The 22,106-nt window shown below is 34.7% G+C and overlaps 1 protein-coding gene across 1 annotated transcript; it reads right to left on the minus strand.

Moving 5' to 3' along the window:
* Nucleotides 1-1,869: 1,869 nt before the first annotated feature.
* LOC138310835 (TGF-beta receptor type-1-like) lies at nt 1,870-21,866 on the minus strand. Its single transcript, XM_069252160.1, has 10 exons — nt 21,714-21,866; nt 18,900-19,017; nt 13,668-13,852; nt 11,892-12,134; nt 11,385-11,615; nt 10,326-10,493; nt 9,904-9,996; nt 9,239-9,436; nt 8,285-8,415; nt 1,870-7,727 (listed from the first exon to the last, which is right to left on the minus strand). The coding sequence occupies exons 1-10, from the start codon at nt 21,793-21,795 to the stop codon at nt 7,602-7,604; spliced, it is 1,575 nt and encodes a 524-aa protein (XP_069108261.1). The 5' UTR covers nt 21,796-21,866; the 3' UTR covers nt 1,870-7,601.
* Between the last annotated feature and the right edge of the window lie 240 nt (nt 21,867-22,106).

Raw genomic sequence — 22,106 nt, forward strand, 5'->3', positions numbered from 1 at the left:
TCTGATGAGAAGAAACATGCAGTCTTATAATGTGCAATATAGACTTTTTTTTTGAAAATATCACTGTATTTATCATCACTGTTGTTAAAGGGACAATTCAGTCTAAAAGAACATTAAAATTTGTACATATATCAGAAAAAAAACCCAGTTCTAATGGAAATTAGATCAGTCGGTTTTACTGTGATATGCCTGAAAAGCCCATGGTTGTGACATGTGTGTAAATGTTCAAACTCGCTCGCTGTCCGCCATTACACATTGTGGTCGAACTTCTTGTATGCCGAACCCTGTCCCTTGCGTGTAGAGTAATGCAACTTTTGTCTAGAACTGCTCAAATCGCTCTGACAGTAGTGTGTTTACCTTATTAGGTGAATTGTCTTGCCAAAAAATCATTTTATCACTATCTCGGTGGTTATGTAGTTTATTTGTTTAACGTGCGTGACTTTGGCTCGGGTATGGGTACAGAGTCCATATTGTACCTGCTTAATCGTATTGATCAACGATTTGATATTTCAACGATATTAATTAAAATACTAAACAATGACGTGGAATTTGTCAATATTTTATGTTATATGTTTCATAAGAAATGTAGAACAATACATTTATGTCATATTTTGCTTCTTGGATATGTAAAAGAATTAGCCTGAGTGAATTGTCCCTTTAAATATTGTACAATACTTGTGTTATCAACATTTAATTCTTTACAAATTGTTATGCTAAGGCACAAATTAAATTATATTCTGAATACACCGAAAATACTAAAAGTGTTCAGAAATGCAGGGACGGGAATCCCAATTTTCATTCATTTGGTTTTTATACTGCCTCATTGTAAAATATATCAAAAGCTGGGTCGTAGAAATTTGATCCGGTTTCCAGGATTGTTTGAACTGTTCCAGGACAAGTTGCTTTGAAAGGGATTCGGCAGATATTAATATTGTATTCACGTTGTAGCATACAGAGTATGAGTTTTACCTATTTTGACAAAACGTCTAAAAATGGTCTATTAACACTAGTGGTACATATACACATATATATATATACACGTGCTGTTTTTATCAATATTAATTCTCAGATCCATCGCTTCTAGAATATCTTGCATTGGCAGAGCCTATATTGTGGCACTACTAACGATAGAATTTTCTTCAACATCCCGTAAACAGACCAAATAGGTTACTCCAGTTAAACTTTAGTACCGGGGTATTTCAATTTGATTCCAACGATCTTTAACTTCAGTGCCTATTGGTTATTGGTAAGTGTTTACTAATTGCTTTTTTAGCAGATTTGAACCATGTGGGCTTGAATGAAGGTCAATTGCATTCATTTGAAGTATTTTTCTTGACATTTTTTTATCCTTGCACTAGAATGCTTTAGACTAAATCAGGTTTATATGCCTTCAGGACCCAGTTTCATGAACATTCCTTAAATTTAAGGAGTCCCTTAACTTCAAATTCTCCATCGGAAAGCATTAAAGATTTTAAGGAAGGCTCCTTAACTTAAGATTTCTCCTAAACTTCCATAATGCTTTCCTATGAAGAATTTAAAGTTAAGGGATTTCTTAAAGTTAAGGAATGCTCATGAAACTGGGCCCTGTTTAATTAGAAATCATTGTTATCCATTTGGATGTGTAGGAATATCATTGTAAATGAATTTAATTCAATCCAATTAAAGTGTTGATGCCCATAATTTTAATTAAAAGTTATCTAGGGTGCAGAGTTCGTAATTGATTTATACATGTAAAATTGTAAGTACACATGTATATGTTAATTCTCAAAATGCTGGTAACTTTTGGTCGTGAATAACATACTAAAAGCTCATCTTCATTGGTGAGCATGAAAATTACGGCACATATAGCATAACAAATTACAACAAATATTTAATATTTGTGCTTGCTTTATTTGGAAAATAAACACAGAAATGTTTCCTTCTATTATCCATTTGTATAACTAGTTGTATACCAGTGTTAAGAAAATCAATATTCATCAATTCTTATTCTAATAATTCACAATTCGAATTAATATCCAAAATGTTTGCAATTTCAATTCTAATCAGTTATTTAAAGAGTTACTGGCATCACAAGAGCAATATTTCAATTTGACACATACATGTACACAGATATACATTATATATGCTTGGTGACTTCTTGTTCATCAACATGCATGGCCATGTAAAAAACAGTGAAAAGGCTTCAGTTTAAGTAGTAACATTTTGGTGTGACACAATAATTCTAAAAACAAACATTTCAGATGCGAGTTCCACTTTGATTTATTTAAGGATACTTTTGATATTATCTTGAGGATTTAAATAATTATTTTAATTAATTAAATGAAATAAGAAATGTTGGGAAAAAGCAACAATGTTTTTTCCTATAATAGCTAGGGTAATCTCCATAGCCTAAAGTTTAGCATTCCCTCAAAATACCCGACTTCGCTAGCCAAGGGTATTCAGTCGGATACTGTACCAGAACCAACCTGTTTCAGGTCGACTATCAGACTGAATACTCTCGACTTGCGAAGTTGCAAATACCAATCTCAAATGAAACTGAGGTCAAGGATACTTTAGGTACTGAAGGGCTAAAAATAGACCAACATGAAAGGGATTGGGTTTAATGTCTTACACAAAGAAAATTCACATACACATAATGAAATGGATAGGAACAAAATGGTCACAACTCGAGTCATGTTTTTATACAATGCCAATACAATATTTTCAGAGCAAAATGTGAGATCAACATCTCATTATACACATACATATTTGCCATAATTAGCACTCAATTGCCTACCAAGTTGATTTTTATACTTCAATGTGATCAGAAAATATCCCAGGTGCTGGGAGTAGAGTATTATATTCCAGGTCTGGTATAATCAGTTTGGTTTGGTATTTTATAATGTCTTATTTACAGCTGAAGCCACTCATTTAAGGACGTACCAGGTTTAGGAGCTGGCAGAAAGTCGAAGTACCCAGAGAAAAACCAATGACTGAGTTATAAGATTATACTGAACTGAAGTATCTGATATAAGAAATTAGAAAGGTAAAGGAGAATATGAATAATGTACAATATGCATCCAAATGATCAAAACAAGAAATGTTAAGGGAAAGAGATGCTAGTTACGGCAAATACGGTAACATCTACAGAGGTACATGAAAGAGTTCTTCAGAACCAGTACATAAGACATATTTCTTAAAATGATATACCGCTAATTATGATGAAGCATTGTAAAACAAATTGCTTGAATAAGAGAATAGAAATATATATATCACATGATCCACAGAAAACAATAACAAACAAAAAATCACACAAATCGAAACATCATCCCATGATTACCGGTAGCTCTCATCCATAGGTAATCGCAACATCGTAATAGGACAAGCCTTCTCGCAGTTGTTTTATTCTATATTTGCATATAATAGAGTTATCTGCCCTTGTGGGTAGGTACTGATTGTAACATCATGTGTTTGCGAGTATAACATAATATTTTTTTTTGAGAAAATGATGTGAATTACATCTATAAATTAATGACGTAACAATCATTACCTAGCTACCGGCAAGGGAGCTAACTCTGTCATGTGCAAAGACTGAATAGGCCACATCAATGTTATATATGCCACATCATGATCATGATCAACACCCTGTGTAAAATCTAAAAGGCTAATTATCTATTACTCCTTCTTTATAACGTTTTTGGGTGTTGAAATGAAAGGTGTATTTTGCCTGAACTATATCTTTTTAGAATTTTTTTAGAATTTAGAACTGAACTTCCTGATATTCAAGTGAAGGAATGTCTTTTAACAAGCCATTTCATCAGTTTTATCGAGATCAGCTACACATTTCTGGAAGGAATTTTAGCATCAGATTTGTTTTGAGACATTCTAAATGGAAAGAATATTTGGCACTCTCAGTTATTTGTGCATTTCAAATAAACAATATGATTATGGATATGGACTTAGTCTATTATTTTAATGTACCCTAAAATTATTCGCTTGTTAAAATTATGTAACAATTAACATTATTTATCTTATGAACTATCAAATATTAATATTTGCATATTTCAGAGTTATATGCCCTTGAGGGTACGCATTGTTTGTGACATCATGTTTTTTCGAGTGTAACATTATACTTTTCGGAGAAATGATGTAGTTGCGTTAAAAAAATAATGACGAAACAATCAATACCAACCAGCATGGGAGCTAACTCTGTAATATGCAAAGACGGAATAACGAATACATTTCAAGTAGAGGGAAGAGCACTTGATTGGTAAGATTAAAATTACTGCTAAAATGTATATATTTTTAGAAAGTATCATTTTGTGTAAGATAAAACAGACCTTTGGTAAAAGTTATTACATGACTACATAATATATATATATACATCCAGCAAAATGTGAACCAAAACTAGACACAAAGCATTGGTAGTTTGGGCAGAAGTAGTAGTAACAGTCGTGTAAGTACATAGTATTTACTAAAAAGATTCAAACTCATCAACATTAATCAATACTACATTAAATCTACATACCAAGCCAGTGAGGGCTAACATCATTACAAGCCTCACGTTTTACAACATTTTGCGATCCTTTGGTAGCTATAGAGTATCCCTATTCTTCATATCCACATATGAAAGAGCCTTATACATGACCCTAATCATTAGGAAAGAGATGAATCCATCAATAAGCTTAAGGACAACACAAGATTTCAAACCAAATGTTATGCCAAGTGACTGAAGTGAATCCATGCCGTGTGTAAATGCTGTTTTTTTAAGTTATGAGCTATTTAATGCTTGATGAACCAATCAGATGCACAATGAAATTTACATTAAAGTTACAGGTAAATTTTTTTTTATATGATATATAAAGAAGAAATGGAAAAAAAAAATCAATAATTTAAACAAGAAGCCCATGGGCCTTAACGGTCACCTGAGTGTTGAAGTTTTAGCCTATTTGACCCCTTTTGACCACGCCGCTAAGGCCCCTGGGGGTCAGTCATGGAAAATTCGTAAATAATATTCAATTGCCATCTCCTACTGATAATTCTGACAACATTTGAATTATTTCTTATTACAAATGACCAGAAAATGCTAAAAATTGTGTTTTCCCTACATAAACTACAGTAAACTTAACCCCTCCCTAGGAGGAAACATGAGACCCAAGGGTCATATAATTCACAATTTTCGTAAAGGACCTTAAGACCTTTCCATTTATGAAAAGTATTTGATTCTACCATTTTTAAAATTTCAGAAGATTTTTGAAGTTTAAGCCTATTTTACCCCTTTTGACCCCACCCCTAAGGCCCAGTCATAGAAAATTTGTTAATAGGATTCAAGGGCCATCTCATGCTGATAATTCTGACAACATTTGACTTATTTCCTATTACAAATGACCAATTAATGCTCATAAAGGGCCTTAAGACCTTTCTCTCTATGAAGAGTATTTGATTCTACCACATCTGTGAGTAGAGAAGAAGATTTTTGAAATTTTAGTCAGTTTTACCCCTTTTGACCCCTCCCACAGTCCCCTGGGGGTGGGGACCATATAATTCACAATTTTGATTGGTCTTATGCCTTAGAAGGTTTGTACAAAATTTCATTGAAATTGTTTCAGAAGTTTTGGAGAAGAAGTTGAGAATGTAAAAAGTTTATCGTCGCACGAAGGACGTACGACGGACAAAAGTCGATTAGAATATATATAGGTCACCATGTGACCTAAAAATGTGTTGAACATTTGCTCACTGCTTTATATATTACAACGTAGTGTCTATATCCCTATATATGATAGCAAATTATTACAATCCAGGGCCATTTGATGGCGTTTCTAATTCACACAAGAATTTCATATATAGTGGTATTATTATAATTACTGGTTATTTATCAACTGTATCAATCTTCATGGTCTGACAACAAAACATTGAGACAGGACATTGATTTAGTCAAGATTTTTCATGATGATAATTTGAATTTCGAAACTGATTTCATGTACCATATTCGACCCAATAAATGGCCTGGTGCTTACAATAGGGCCAAAAGACTACTTAATAACCTTTCATTATTACACAGAGTAAGCCACAAGCCAATAAACAAATCGAAGAAACTATCAGGACTAACAGTATCCTGGTAATCATATTTTTATTTTGTATTACCGTATTCGACCAAATAAGCACTCATGTTCTTATAAACTCCACGTTCTTCCTTTTTGAGACATCATTTCAATTGCCAGGGCATAAGACCAAAACTATCAAAACTGTACAGGTTTGCATTAATTTTGATTTATTCAGACCCTTTTCATTTTTTAATCGCCCTGGGCGGTTCTTGGATCGAATACCATAGATTCATAAGTGAACTGGGGACCTCAAAAAAGAGGAAGGTGCATGGACACTTATACAGTCAAATATGGTAATTTCTTTACTTAATGCTGTTGAAATTTCAATGCTACCAGCACACATACCAATATACTTTCATCTCTATCTCCTCCAGTTTTGTAAAGTCTGATTGCATATGTGTATACATTAGCGTATAATATACACAGTCTATGTAAAGCCTAGCTAGCTAGCAACCATGGCATCCATAGTTAGCAGCTGAGCTTGATTCTGTACGTGTCTAAAACCAAAACAGAAATGCAAATATAATGACTGATCTTCATTTTGAAAGTGTATATACGGCAGTATGAACAAATGAACATATAAGCCAACTGCATTCATACCACATATATGCAGTCAAAATGAATATGAATTTTTCAAAGTCACTAGCCAAGGTTATTCAGGAAGATATGTTTACTTTCCCTGAAACCATTAAGTTGGCAGATATCATGTTAAAATTGAAGTTACTGCATTACACCACCTGGTGGATCACTGCAGTTGCCGCTATTCCATTTACATAATTAGCAACCAATGGAAAAGCTTGTTATCATTTATCTATGGATTGAGAAAATTGCGGCGCCCTTTAAACAATACGTTATATGTGATCGATTCGAAATACCATTAGACAGCTGACCTAGCAGCATCCAATTAGAAAGCGAGGGCTATATCAATTTTGACAAAAGATCTGTCAAGGGTTTCAGGGAGAGTATTGTACTAAATACCCTTGGCTAGCGAATTTGCATTGTATTTGATACTAATAAAACAATAAGACATGAATGTGAGGATCTTGATTATCAGTTTTGAAGTATATTTTTTGCCTGCACCAACAGACAAGGCTTTTGACTCTATACAACATTTCACATATAAAACCTTATCATTCATGCATTCAAACGATATTCCACACATACTACCAAACACAACAAGTTCCTTTTTCTAAAAGTGGTGCCTTTCAAAGGCTAAATAAAGACACGGATTACATCCATTTCTTCAATCAGGAGTGTCTTTCCATTCTTTGAATATGTCACGAATGAAATTCACAATAAAATAACCACTTTCATCCAACTTCAAGTAAAAGTCAGATAAAATATCCTCTTCAACGTCACATTCTTGTAACTTTCAGAGTCATGCCAGTTTCTTAAAATAAGGGGATTGTTTAGCTGTCTTTTATCAGTTATCTACCCTTTTTGAAATACAAGTAGGGAGATTGAAATCTGTCCATATCAGAATTATCTCCCCTTATCACACAGGTTTATCACAATTGTTTATATTTTCATATCCTCCTGGTTAGCAATGCTAGCCAGTGTCTTTTTGATACGAAGCGTAGTTAGTCGAGCTGCAGCGTTGTGGTACCAACATTCCTTCATTAAGCGCGCCATAACTCTCAGCGACTAAAACAAACAAATAAACACATTCTCATTAAATATACCCTAGACAAATGGATTATAAAATATCAATATAATCGCAGATACATTTATTTTCAGTCATGGGCTGTTAAGTATATTAAAGCTAAGGCTACATATCTTTTAAGAGCACCAGATATATAAATGTCATTGACTTAAACAATGAAGAGGCCCATGGGGTAGTTATCTGACTACTGGCATAAAAGAATACAGTCACAATATACAGTAGTTATATAAGGCAATACAAGAAGCTCATGCTCCTTTATTGAAGCTCCAAGTTTCCAAAATGTTTGATAAAAAGATGGCATTTAAAGATTTTTGTATGAAGGTCAAGGTCATTCATTTCGACAAACTTGGTAGCCATTTATTCCAACATTCTCACAGGTATAATATCACGTTTCTAGGCCATTTTCAACACATTTGCTAATACATAAATTCACAATCAAATGTCAATTGTGCATTCATATATAAAATACAAAAGTACAGAGGTGTTCAGTAAATGTAATTTAGAAAATATATGGAATGAAACATAATTTGTTGTGTACCTCATGGGAGTGCCAGCGGTTAGGAATGGCTGGACGATGTTTATCGTCACAAACAACTTTTCTCATTTCTTCCAGACTTGGATCAGACTGGACCATATCATAGAATGGCAGCTGGTACTCCTCTACTATACCTAAATGAACAAAATTATCACTTAGTTAATTAACAACAAATATCACGTAACTGATTAAATCAATCATAAAAAATTTACCATCTGTATTTCTTGGACCAGTACAAGATATTCAACAGTACAATCCAAATATTTGAACAATAACTGAAATTTGATCATGTACAGATATGCCTTATTAACACAAAAAACAATATAAAACAATTTATTTTGCTTTTGGTGCAATCAGTAAATCATTCCATATTTCAATTTCAATTGTCCGGGCATAAATAAAGACCAAAACTGTATAGGTTTGTAATATTTTTTGTCTTATTAAGCACCTTTTCGTTTTCAAATTTTTTTTTAAACGTCCTGGGTGCTAATTGGGCCAAATACGGTATAATTATTATAATATTCATTGTAATTAGCACACACATCCCCTCCTATCAATGCCCCCCCCCCTCTTTTGGAGAAGAGTTAAAGTTGTATAAATGCCCCCTTTCCATGGATTTAACAATTATTGTTTTACAACATCTGATGCCTCCAACATTAGCATTGTATCCAATATTATATAAACTAAACTTGCAAGTCTTTTACATGTAAATCATGACATGATAAAAGGCATATGCATGTTTATTGTAAAGATTAATGTACCAAAGTACAAAAAGATTTAAAATATGGCTGACTTTTTTTTGTCCAAAATTTACATTTCGGTTCATTAAAAGGTTCCCTTTTGTTACAATTATTTCAGTGCCCTGGTCGCTAATTACGGCGAATACGGTAATCCTTTGTTAATCATTAAATAATCCTGTCCTGATAAATAACCATCTTTTTTTTTTATCTGCCTTACCTCCCACAGAACACCTCCTTGTAATCTCCCAAAGAACGAGACCAAAAGCATAAACATCAGCACGCTTAAAAGATTCAAAATGTGTCATGTTGATGGACTCATCCAGCACTTCTGGAGCCATGTATCTCTTGGTGCCAACACGGTTGTTAGGGGCAATATCTACGGAGTCGGTAGCTATATCGTGTCTTACAGCCAAACCTGCAAATCAGACAAATATTATTAAAGTTTCTGTTCTGTCTTTGCATATTACTGAGTTAGCTCCCTTGCAGGTAGGTATCGATTGTTAGGTCCTTATTTTGTGAGCGCTATTCATGTCGAAATGTATAATGTTACGCTCGCAAACACATGACGTCACAATCAATACCTACCCACAATTAAGGGCAGAATACTCTGTAATATGCAAATACAGAATAATTCAAAATTACACTTTTTTCTATGAAATTCACTTTTATAATTCTTAAATTAAGTTCAATTTGTCATTTCTCAAAACAAAAATTTGCAAACGGCACATTTTCAAACCTGTACATAAACAAAAATTTCTTTCATGAAAGTTTGATGACACGAGTGACATTTTTTTCAAAATGGAGAAAAAGGTACATATTTCAATCAAGTCAACAAAAAGAACAATTTTTGTTTACCTACATCACCATATTTGTTTTACCTACCCAGATCAGCTATGCAGCAGGTGCCATTATTTTTCACAAGAATATTTTTACTTTTAAGATCCCTATGGGCTATTGCAGGCTTCCCAGCATGCACTGCAAAGAAAGATGATACATATGTATCAAAATATTGTGTTTGAAATAAAGACATAATTTATATTATCAGATTCATTTTTGTCATTTTCACTTGCCTTTGTTTAAAGATATGTTGTGTAAGATATAGGAAATTAAATTGCTTGTAAAAATAAGCTTGTAATATATTTGTAGCTTGACAGAAAAACAAACGAATGGCTATAACATTTCTGTAAAAGCAATATAAGGTAAAATGTCTTGTCAGAAACAATATTGATGTGGATATGTCCTTAGGCCTGAGCTATCATAAACTGAGCAGAGGGATATTACAAGTTTACAACTGACTTGTTTACCTTCTGTGCCTATGATCTCCATGTGTAAGTGAGCCAGCCCACAGGACGCTGACAGTGACAACTTCAGCATGCCGGACACGCTGATGACAGTACGGTTCAGGTAATCAAACAGGGAACCATTCTCATGGTAATCTGTGATCAGCCAAAGTTGGGTCCACGTGCCATTGTCTGTAGAACAAACAAGTTATTAATCATGACAAAATATTAATTCCTGTGTATGAATATGTAGCATGTAACTAAAGATGCTTCAACGGTGACAAACGGTATTTTTTCTCTAGCAAAAGGGGAACAGATGATTTAGTATTTTCCTTCAGTTAGTAAAGTTACTTACTGTATATCATTATCACCATTGGAAAGCTGGAGCTTATAATTTTATTTCAGGATAAAAATATTAAAAATCATTCTATAACCAACATAAAATCATTCTATAACCAACATGGAATGAAGTACGTATACTGATTGCACATGCACCAGACGCAAAATAAATCTTTATTTTATACTAATTTCAATTAAGACTATTCTGATTATGGATGTTGACTATGTAAAAGAAAATATAATTGAAAGTCTTACTTATTCTTAATTTAAAGGCTTCTTGTACTTAAAACAGAGAGAATTTTGAAACAAGTTAAGATTTACATTGATGGGATACAGAAAATCAATAATGATATCACTTTTCATTCATCTGACATTCTAATATAAACAGTTACCATAAGGCTTAGAACTAAATCAATATTAATGAAGTCTGTTTTCTTGATTGAGAGCTTCACCATGAAATTGTCATTGTTAAAGATGCTCCATCGCCGACAGCATAAACAATACTCATCATTTAAACAATAATTGGTGTTTAATCATTTTTATATATATATATCTAATTAACACAAAAAAATAATATAAAATAACTTATTTTGCTTTTGGTGCATGCGCAACCAGTACTTCATTCCATATAGGACATAGTGCCATGGAATTTTAGAGATACAATAGATTATTTTTTATATATATGTATATAGATAGGGACATGCGCGTTTATTGGGTAGAATACGGTATGTGAGGAATCTGTACCTTTGTTATCTGCTGCTATAAAGCCAAGAATATTTTCGTGTCGCAACATGACCGTCTGGTAAATCTCAGCCTCCCTGAACCAGGACCTCTCCTCTCGGGATGGGAAAATCTTAACTGCTACATTCTCGCCTCGCCAGCGCCCTCTATACACCTCACCATATCGGCCCTTTCCAATGGTTTCTCTCACCTGGATCTGTCGAGCAATGGTTCGCTGTACCAGTAAGGGTAGGCCTATAGGAATAATAATATAATAAATTTGTAAATGAGAAAATAACTTTAACAAATAACTGGCCCGTCCAGCCATGTCATATATGTCGTAAGACACATGTGTAATAAAACTATTATGGCATCACACATAGATCTGACATCATAATCAATATCTAAACCTATGATTGTCTCCTAAGACGAAAACGTCACATCTGAGCATGTATTTGTAGATGAGAAAATTTACTTTTTGACATTGAATAATTCAATTTCATAATTTTATTATTTGGATATGTCGCTCACCTGACCCCGAACCAGAATATTCATACATCATTTCACGCAGCGTACTACTCGACTGGCCCTGCTGGACAAATGGCATCGTCTCCTGCGACACATCGTTTAGGGGGTATCCATGGCGATTACGTTGGCACTGGTGGTAGGCGAAGAAGAGGACCATGAAGAGAATGGAGACGATGAGTACAGGGCAAGCAATGAGAATGACAAGCTCTGCCGTACCAAACTGTAACTTAGCTTCAGAATCCTCATCTGTAATGCAAAATATCACAAATAACTTAAAATTATTAACTTGACATTTGTGCATCAATCTAAAAGTCAAAATCAATTTAGAGTGGTATATAATGGTCTGTTTAGATTCACAAACTACTAATTCATCACAGAGACTGATGAGTAAATTGAAGACTTCATAAACAGTCAAAACTATCAACCATATACATAAAGACAAAATCTCTATTGTAATAACCATATGAAAAACAAAGCAAAAACCCACAAGTATCCAAATCTATAGCTGGTCAACAATGCATATTGATTACTTTCATCCTTTTTATAAAATTAAAACAATCTACATACATATATAGACATGGATTATAAGACGAAAAAAGCTTTAAGTTTTTACTGTTTAGATACATATCATGTATATTGATTTATATAGTGTGCAATGAGATCTTCAAGTGTTGTATGGGGATAGCAGCAGTGAAAGAGAGTAGTGCTTATGATGCAGTTAGAACTAATATTAAACCTTACACTCATTCTCAAGAATAACATAACTATCTGCTTACACTCATTCTCAATAATAATAACACAAAGATCTGCCTGCTTAATACAGCATCCTATTTATTTTAATTTTATCACTTTACTAGTACTGTAGTAACAATCGATATGCTAAGTAGTTATGAATATCAGGAAACATTATAGAAGATAGCATCTGAATTGTGTCATGACCAGATATTTCAAAAAAAAGTTTACTCATATTATTCTTATATATGGCCCGATATGCTATTTAACATTACTGTTTATCAAGTACAAGCATTTTTGGGGGAAGATGGGGTGTAATCTCCAAGGTAAACTACAAATTAAAATTCCACACGACTACTTTCACAAATTATTCAGTCTTGGATGACAAATTAATTATATAAAGTGTAATTCTGATTCTTCAGTAATTGTTACCACACAAAAGAAAACTGTCTCAGCATTTCTACAAATTGATGAGAAAAAGGTGGTTAGTAAAGAAATCATTTGATTTCAATCGTTTAACACTGTAAGTATATATAGTACAGCTGTCACATGCATATGATATCCATGTTGGAATATATATATATAAAAATAAAGATAGAATGTAGTTAGTTTGTATTTGCATTTTACAGGGTTATACAACATTGTGGGTAGATATTGAATTCACTCATAAAATAATGACATCATAATAGATATCTATCTACATGTATATATAGCTAACTGTATTGTAATTAGCACCAAGAGCACTTTAATAATTGTAACAAAGGGCCGGGGGGCACTTAACTAACCAAAATGTAAGTTGTGAACAAATAACGTTGTAAAATATTGTTAAATCCATAAGATGGGGGTTTTTATACAACATCGACTTTTCTCCAGAAAAGGAGTGGGGCGTTAATTATGGAAAGTGTGGTAATTAGTAGAATAATATTTTGAGGCACTAAAACTAAAAGAGACACAGCAATCAACACATAGCTCATCTAGATGTGTATGAGATGAAGAATTGATATATATATTTAAACACATGCATGTTTTGTACAGAAAGCCTCTGACCTCCTGTGGGGATTGTGGTAGCAGGTGCATAAGTTGGATTGAGATCTCTGTTACAGAAATTTGAGTCTGAACAGCACTCTATGTAGTTCTCCTGCTTCTTTATGGCTGACACCATACAGTGTGGGGTGTCGCCATGCATCTTCCCCTCCTGGACTCGGATATGCATCTTGGCTTCCGTCAGACATCTGTAATACACCATCAAGTCATAATAAATATTAACAATAATCCTTCTTTGGTGATGACCATTTCTGTATAATAATCCCTCGCATAACAAAACCATTTCCATGGCTCTCGAATGGTCCATCATACTACATCACAGTTTGACATACACAGTGTCTGTAAAGATCACTTGTCTACAAAGATTATTTGTACTGCGTATGTAACCAATTTACCTGAAATCAAATACGAGTTCATCACACGCCAAATCTATAGGACTATTTGACAAGAAAGCTCACTCCAAATCTATAAGCCTATCTGACAATTCAAGAATTAAGTTCACTCAAAATCTAGAGGACTATCAGACAAGTAGAGTTCACCCCAAATCTATAGGCCTATCTAAAAAATTACAGTTCACCCCAAATTCAAAGGATTATAGTCAATCTGACAGGAAGCTCACTCAAAATCTAAAGGACTATCTAACAATTACATGTACAGTTCACCTCAAATCTATAGGACTATCTGATAATTTATAAATACAAGTATATAGCTCAATCCAAATTTATAGGACTATTTGACAAGTATAGCTCACTCCAAATTTATAGGACTATTTGACAAGTATAGCTCACTCCAAATCTAAAGGACCATCTAACAATTACAGTTTACCCCAAATGTATAGGACTATCCGACATATACAGCGCATTCTAAATCTAAAGGACTATATTATATATCTAACAATTACAGTTCACCCCATATCTAAAGGACTATCTAACAATTACTAAAACAAGAGGCCCATGGGCCTTAACGGTCATCTGAGTACCTTGGCAATAATCATTTAGGAAATTAATTAGATATAGTGTCATGGTTGCCATCTTCGATTGGGGATCAACCAGAGATGTTGTAACAACACTTTGTTGGGACCATGTCAGGCTCCTTTCATGCAAGTTTCAGCCAAATCGAACCGGTAGAACTTGAGAAGAAGTTCAAAATGTGTTTTCAAGATGGTGGCTGTGGCGGCCATCTTGGATTTTGGATCAACCCAAAAAATAACAACACTTTGTCGGGACCATGTCAGGATCATTTCATGCAAGTTTCAGCCAAATCGCACCGGTAGAACTTGAGAAGAAGTTCAAAATGTGTTTTCAAGATGGCGGCTGTGGCGGCCATCTTTGATTTCGGATCGACCCGAAAATAACAACACTTTGTCGGAACCATGTCAGGATCATTTCATGCAAGTTTCAGCCAAATCGCACCGGTAGAACTTGAGAAGAAGTTCAAAATGTGTTTTCAAGATGGCGGCCATCTTGGATTTCGGATCAACCCGAAAAATAACAACACTTTGTCGGGACCATGTCAGGATCATTTCATGCAAGTTTCAGCCAAATCGCACCGGTAGAACTTGAGAAGAAGTTCAAAATGTGTTTTCAAGATGGCGGCTGTGGCGGCCATCTTGGATTTTGGATCAACCCGAAAAATAACAACACTTTGTCGGGACTATGTCAGGATCATTTCATGCAAGTTTCAGCCAAATCGCACCGGTAGAACTTGAGAAGAAGTTCAAAATGTGTTTTCAAGATGGCGGCTGTGGCGGCCATCTTGGATTTCGGATCGACCTGCAAAATAACAACACTTTGTCAGGACCATGTCAGGATCATTTTTATGCAAGTTTCAGCCAAATCGCACTTGTAGAACTTGAGAAGAAGTTCAAAATGTGTTTTCAAGATGGCGGCTGTGGCGGCCATCTTGGATTTCGGATCGACCCGAAAAATAACAACACTTTGTCGGGACCATGTCAGGATCATTTCATGCAAGTTTCAGCCAAATCGCACTGGTAGAACTTGAGAAGAAGTTCAAAATGTGTTTTCAAGATGGCGGCTGTGGCGGCCATCTTGGATTTCGGATCGACCCGAAAAATAACAACACTTTGTCGGGACCATGTCAGGATCATTTCATGCAAGTTTCAGCTCAATCCCACTGGTCAAACTTGAGAAGAAGATTGAAATGTGAAAAGTTTACGGACGGCGGACGGCGCACGGCGGACGGCGCACGACGACGGACGAAGCATGATGACTATAGGTCATCCTGACCCTTCGGGTCAGATGACCTAATAACTAAGGGCTATCAAAATGTCATACAACTCACCCCAAATCTATAGGGCTATCAAAATGTCATACAACTCACCCAAAATCTATAGGGCTATCAAAATGTCATACGACTCACCCCAAATCTATAGGGCTATCAAAATGTCATACAACTCACCCAAAATCTATAGGGTTATCTAACATGTACAACTCACTCCAAATCTATAGGGCTATCAAAATATCATACGACTCACCCCAAATCTATAGGGCTATCAAAATGTCATACAACTCACCCAAAATCTATAGGGTTATCTGACAAGTACAACTCACCCCAAATCTATAGGGCTATCAGAATGTCATACGACTCACCCAATTCTATAGGGTTATCTTGCATGTACAACTCACCCAAAATATATTGGGCTATCAAAATGTCATTCGACTTACCCCAAATCTATAGGGCTATCAAAATATCATACGACTCAACCCAAATCTATAGGGTTATCTGACAAGTACAACTCACCCCAAATCTATAGGGCTATCAGAATGTCATACGACTCACCCAATTCTATAGGGTTATCTGAAATGTACAACTCACCCTAAATATATTGGGCTATCAAAATGTCATTCGACTTACCCCAAATCTATAGGGTTATCTGACATATACAACTCACCCCAAATCTATAGGGCTATCAAAATGTCATACGACTCACCCCAAATCTATTGGGCTATCAAAATGTCATACGACTCACCCCAAATCTATAGGGCTATCAAAATGTCATACGACTCACCCCAATTCTATAGGGTTATCTGACATGTACAACTCACCCCAAATCTATTGGGCTATCAAAATGTCATACGACTCAACCCAAATCTATAGGGTTATCTGACAAGTACAACTCACCCCAAATCTATAGGGCTATCAAAATATCATACGACTCAACCCAAATCTATAGGGTTATCTGACAAGTACAACTCACCCCAAATCTATAGGGCTATCAAAATGTCATACGACTCACCCCAAATCTATTGGGCTATCAAAATGTCATACGACTCACCCCAAATCTATAGGGCTATCAAAATGTCATACGACTCACCCCAAATCTATAGGGTTATCTGACATGTACAACTCACCCTAAATATATTGGGCTATCAAAATGTCATACGACTCACCCCAAATCTATTGGGCTATCAAAATGTCATACGACTCACCCCAAATCTATAGGGCTATCAAAATGTCATACGACTCACCCAATTCTATAGGGTTATCTGACATGTACAACTCACCCTAAATATATTGGGCTATCAAAATGTCATACGACTTACCCCAAATCTATAGGGTTATCTGACATATACAACTCACCCCATTAAATCTATTGGGCTATCAAAATGCCATACGACTCACCCCAAATCTATAGGGCTATCAAAATGTCATACGACTCACCCCAATTCTATAGGGTTTTCTGACATGTACAACTCACCCCAAATCTATTGGGTTATCAAAATGCCATCCGACTCGCCCCAAATCTATAGAGCTATCAAAATGTCATAAGACTCGCCCCAAATCTAAAGGAATAATGTCACATTACATCAAGGTAATCCTGATTTGTCTGGCCATCTGGTTTGCAAAGTGCATAACCAGCATATCTATATATATGGGGCCTTGAAATTTTATTATTTCTTAAATTAAAAAGGTTGATATCATAAAGACTTTCAATATAAATTGCATGGTAACCATCTAAGAATCTAAGTAATCTGTAATAACTGGCATTGTTCATTATTTTACTATTTTAGAAGGCATCTTTGTTTTATGTGCTGAGCCAGCAAATATCTAGCAGATGGAATACACTGGTGCAAGTGAATTGGTGCACTTTAACAAATGTTCTTTCTTATTGATACATCACTTAATTAGTTTGATATCAAAATCAATAAATGTAATATGTTGACTATGCAATTTATCAATTAACTGATTTTTTTTTTCTATAGATTTAGGGCCGAATAAATTAAGGTCCCTTCCCCTTGAGAAATTTTGTTGTATTTTAATCAATCTGATTAATCATTAGTTTTTACTGTGCAATAAAAGTTGAGTTACCATATACTGTGTATATTGGATTTGCAGGAGGGAAATTTTGCAGAAAGCAATTCATTAATCATGAGATTGACAGGGAAGCGTTCTGATAAAGGCAGCAGTTTGTATGCATGTTGATGGCTATCTGTGTGGTATCTGTAAATGGTGATAATGAGGGAAGTGAACTGGAGGGTTAGAGAAAACCACATACCACCAGTATCAGATTGACTACTACAGTTAGAACCGGTACAATACAGAGAGGGCACGGGCCCAGTATTACACAGGTCGACCTGACAACAGAAGTGGTACCCCAGGTGTATGTTACGCGACCGATGACAGAGTTGCGGTCCCTTGGGACTCTGTATCATAGACCCAGAATAACAACTGTAAAATGAAATAATAATAAACATTGCAATCTTTGCTTAAAGTTTATCATTGACCCAGAATAACTACTGAAATGGAAATAATATTAAACACAGCAATATTAGCGTAAAGGATGATTTATTTCCTAGCTGAATACAATCATTGACATTATTTACTCCAAATGTATTACATATATTAGAGGCCAATGACTACAGTACTTTTTTACCATCAATGCCTCAATAAAATGACAAGATATATATGAACACTAACATTTTTATACATTTTCTACATCTTGCACAATATTTTTTATAACTGAATGACTCCCTATGATATATATATAAATTTATCTCCAAGAACTAGTTGCAGTATCAACAAAAACAAACATTGTATACTAAACAGTCATTTTCTACATCTTGTACAATATTTTTATATCTGTATGACTCTTTATATATAAATTCACCTCCGAGACCTAGTTCCAGTATCAACATAAACAAACATTACATACTAGTTAATATTATATACGTTTGTATACTATATATATATAGCTAGTTCCTGCGATATACCGACCTGTAACTTTTTTTGTCTGGACGTGTCCCGCCCATCTTTGTTATAGAGGTCACACATCGCCCTCCTTCACCCGCGTCACACATACCATCCTTACAGTCTGTGCAGTAACATTTCAGTCCTGTAACAATATACAAATGCAAAACGTTTCAATCATGTATCACTGTAACAACACTGCATAGATGTTATAAATTATAAGGGTGATAACTCAGTCATATAAAATATCTTGCAGTTACATGTTAAACATTTCAATCATGTACAAGGAACAACACTGCATACAAATAATAGTAATAATAATAATACTTTATTTATTGAGGGTGGCATATTTAGCATAGATGTTAGTCATGTGGAATTATAAAGGAGATAACTCTAATAACATATCTTGTAGTAACATGTTAAACATTTCATTTCAATCATGTATCACTGTAACAACACAGCATAGATGTTAGTCATGTGGACTTATAAGCTGTGCATTTCGCTAATGGAAGACACTAATTGCTAAAATAAAAATAATCATTTTAGTATTTTTTCTAAGCCATTTTCTTTGGCTGAAGAAAGAAAAGAAATTTGTGATTTCATTTTTCTTTCATTCTATATACCTGAGCTATCAAATCCATATGATTCAAGATGGAATAAGCATTGCAAATTTGCCCTTTGCGCTATTGTAGATATCACTCATATTTCTATTAATTTTTAAAGGACAAAAATATTGACTTTGTTGGGCACTAGGTGTGTTCTGCTAAAAGCATTTCAACTTTTGCTAAGGTGTTTTCTGATCTAGAGTTACCAGTGATAAGGGAGATAACTCTTTAAAAATATCTGGCAGTAATGTAAATGTTTCAATCATGTGCAAGTAAATATCAAAGAAACACAATTTAACAAAGCATGACAATTTATTGACTCTTGCCCTATCCGGGCCTCGAACTCACAATCTACGGCGCCCAATCGCCTAGCAAAACAGTGATCATGTCAGCATATCAAATCGACTATCACTTCGTCATTGAAACATCCTTTTTTGGGGATGTGGATGTGGCGCAGTGGTAGAAGGCGCAGCTATGTTTGGCTAGACGATTGGGTGCCGTTGAACATGAGTTCAAGGCCCGGATAGGGCACGAGTCAATAAATTGTCATGCTTTGTTAAATTGTGTTTCTTTGATATTTAATCATGTGCAAGTAACAACACTGCATTGATGTTAGTCATGTGGCCATGGAATTAAATGGGATTAAAATATCTAACACTTTCTGGCCATGGGCATAGTAGACCATTCTGGGATACAATTGGAATGCATGTCTACAAAAGGCTTTGATGTAATAAAGCTGTCAAGCAAGTTAAAAAAAATTGTCTTAAAAAAATAAGTACATTTGTATTTCTATAATTGTTCATGAGACATCCCCCTGTCAAGGACAGCAATTTTTGTTTTTCTTTCAACCAGTATTCAGACATGTTCAGCTTATTCCTATATAGCATGTGAATAAATCGACACACATACACTCTGAATCCTAATATGTTATGTATACAATACTAATAATATGATAAAATGTTTAGAACGAGCTTTTCAGATGGAAAAATTGCTTAAAATGAAGAAAACTTGACATATTCTCGTGTCTAGATAGATGACAATTCAAAATGAAAGTTTTTTCTGAAGAGTCGTCTTAGAAACTTTGAATGCGTTCAAGAATGTGTCAAGTTTTCATTATTATATATATATATATATATATGACAGGCTAGGGTTTACAGTTTATTTATAGTAAGAAGTCATCTTTTTACCCATCATCAGTCTTAGTTCCAAGCGTAAGGTTGGTAATATATATAATCAATAATCTAACATTGGCATTTGATGATAGATTATGGGCTAAGAATAAAAATTCTGTTTAATTTCCATTTTAAAACTTGATTGTTTAAGACCTTTTTTGACATTGAGTGTACTCAAAGAGTTTTTTATTTTCACAACTTTCTTTTTTTTTTTTAATTTCTTGTGCCCAGATGATGAAGTGTCTGTATGTCACAGTCAGGTTCAAATCCCGTTCTGGCAGCTACATTACCCCTTCTCCTATTACAAACTTGGTGCCAAACTAAAATACCCATGCAGTATATTATACAGGGTCTTGGTCTTGAATGTCTTCGAGGGCAAACATTTGAAAAAGCAGGGAAGACTCTATAGCGGGTGTGAACTAGTATAGGTCAATCAACAGTAACCATGCAGGTAGCTCAGTCGGTAGAGCATTCGGCTGGTGTTCGGAGGTCCCAGTTTCCAATCCCAATGTGACTTATACATTTTGTCTTCTGTTACAGGTATTCATATTTCTAACCTCGACACATCTTGTTTCAGTTTTGAAAATAATCCGAAATGTCAAAAACAGTCAAAAGGTTCTGTTATTCTCATATCACCCAACAGATAATTGGAAAGACATGTCTAGTCGTGTGGCAATCACTCACTAATAATTATAAATTAGAAACGTACAAACAAATGGTCAAAATCATTCGGATCAAGATCTAGTCGGGTTCGGCCCGGCGAGAGGAAATCCGCTAGTGTTGCATCCAGTTTCCTTTAAAACTTTATTTTCTATCCACATGAGTTAACTGATCTGAGTTAAATAAGTAAATTTACATATAGAGACATCCACATTGACTGACATTTACTATTAAGTACCCCTTTAGGCATCACGTTTACAAAATAAAAGCAGAAAATAACCCGAGCAAAATATTCTTTCAGAACACTATCCAAGTTGGGTGGTTTTCGGTTGAATTTAAGCAAAAATATACAAATCCAACGCCAGGCAACATCAATCGGTATATGTTATAGAGCAATACTGTACCTGAAGTGGATTCAAAGCCACAAGAAACGATTAATAACAGGGGTAAAACAACATAACAAATATCCATTTTCTTCGACAGCATCCATTAAAAAGTGACAGGATATTCATCCGCCGGTAAATAGTTCTTTGTTTACATGACAAGGTTTACAGCATTATATCTTCATGCATTTAATTTCCAAAACAGCACGGGAAATAGTCATTGTTGGTGTATAGAGTATATTTCTGAACTATTAAAGGTAAATTATATGTATGGAAAATTATTTTCTTTTGGAAGAAATCCGAAGTGCGCTTCCGGAGAAAAAGGCTAATCAGACTGACGCGTATGAATATGTTATCAGGGGCACCTGAAGGGAAAACGTCTGGTACTTAAATCATATCTAGGTCATGGGGCTC

The sequence above is a fragment of the Argopecten irradians genome, chromosome 16 (assembly GCF_041381155.1).
Source record: "Argopecten irradians isolate NY chromosome 16, Ai_NY, whole genome shotgun sequence".
Lineage (NCBI taxonomy): Eukaryota > Metazoa > Mollusca > Bivalvia > Pectinida > Pectinidae > Argopecten > Argopecten irradians.

What these genes read in the sequence shown, in the direction of transcription:
- LOC138310835 (XM_069252160.1), bottom strand. Translation starts at nt 21,795, where the DNA reads ATGCTGTCGAAGAAAATGGATATTTGTTATGTTGTTTTACCCCTGTTA. An exon ending in ATATTCTGGTTCGGGGTCAG is followed by an intron (nt 11,616 to 11,891) that starts GTGAGCGACATA and finishes TTATTCCTATAG; the next exon opens with GCCTACCCTTACTGGTACAG. An exon ending in ACCGCTGGCACTCCCATGAG is followed by an intron (nt 7,728 to 8,284) that starts GTACACAACAAA and finishes TGTTTGTTTTAG; the next exon opens with TCGCTGAGAGTTATGGCGCG.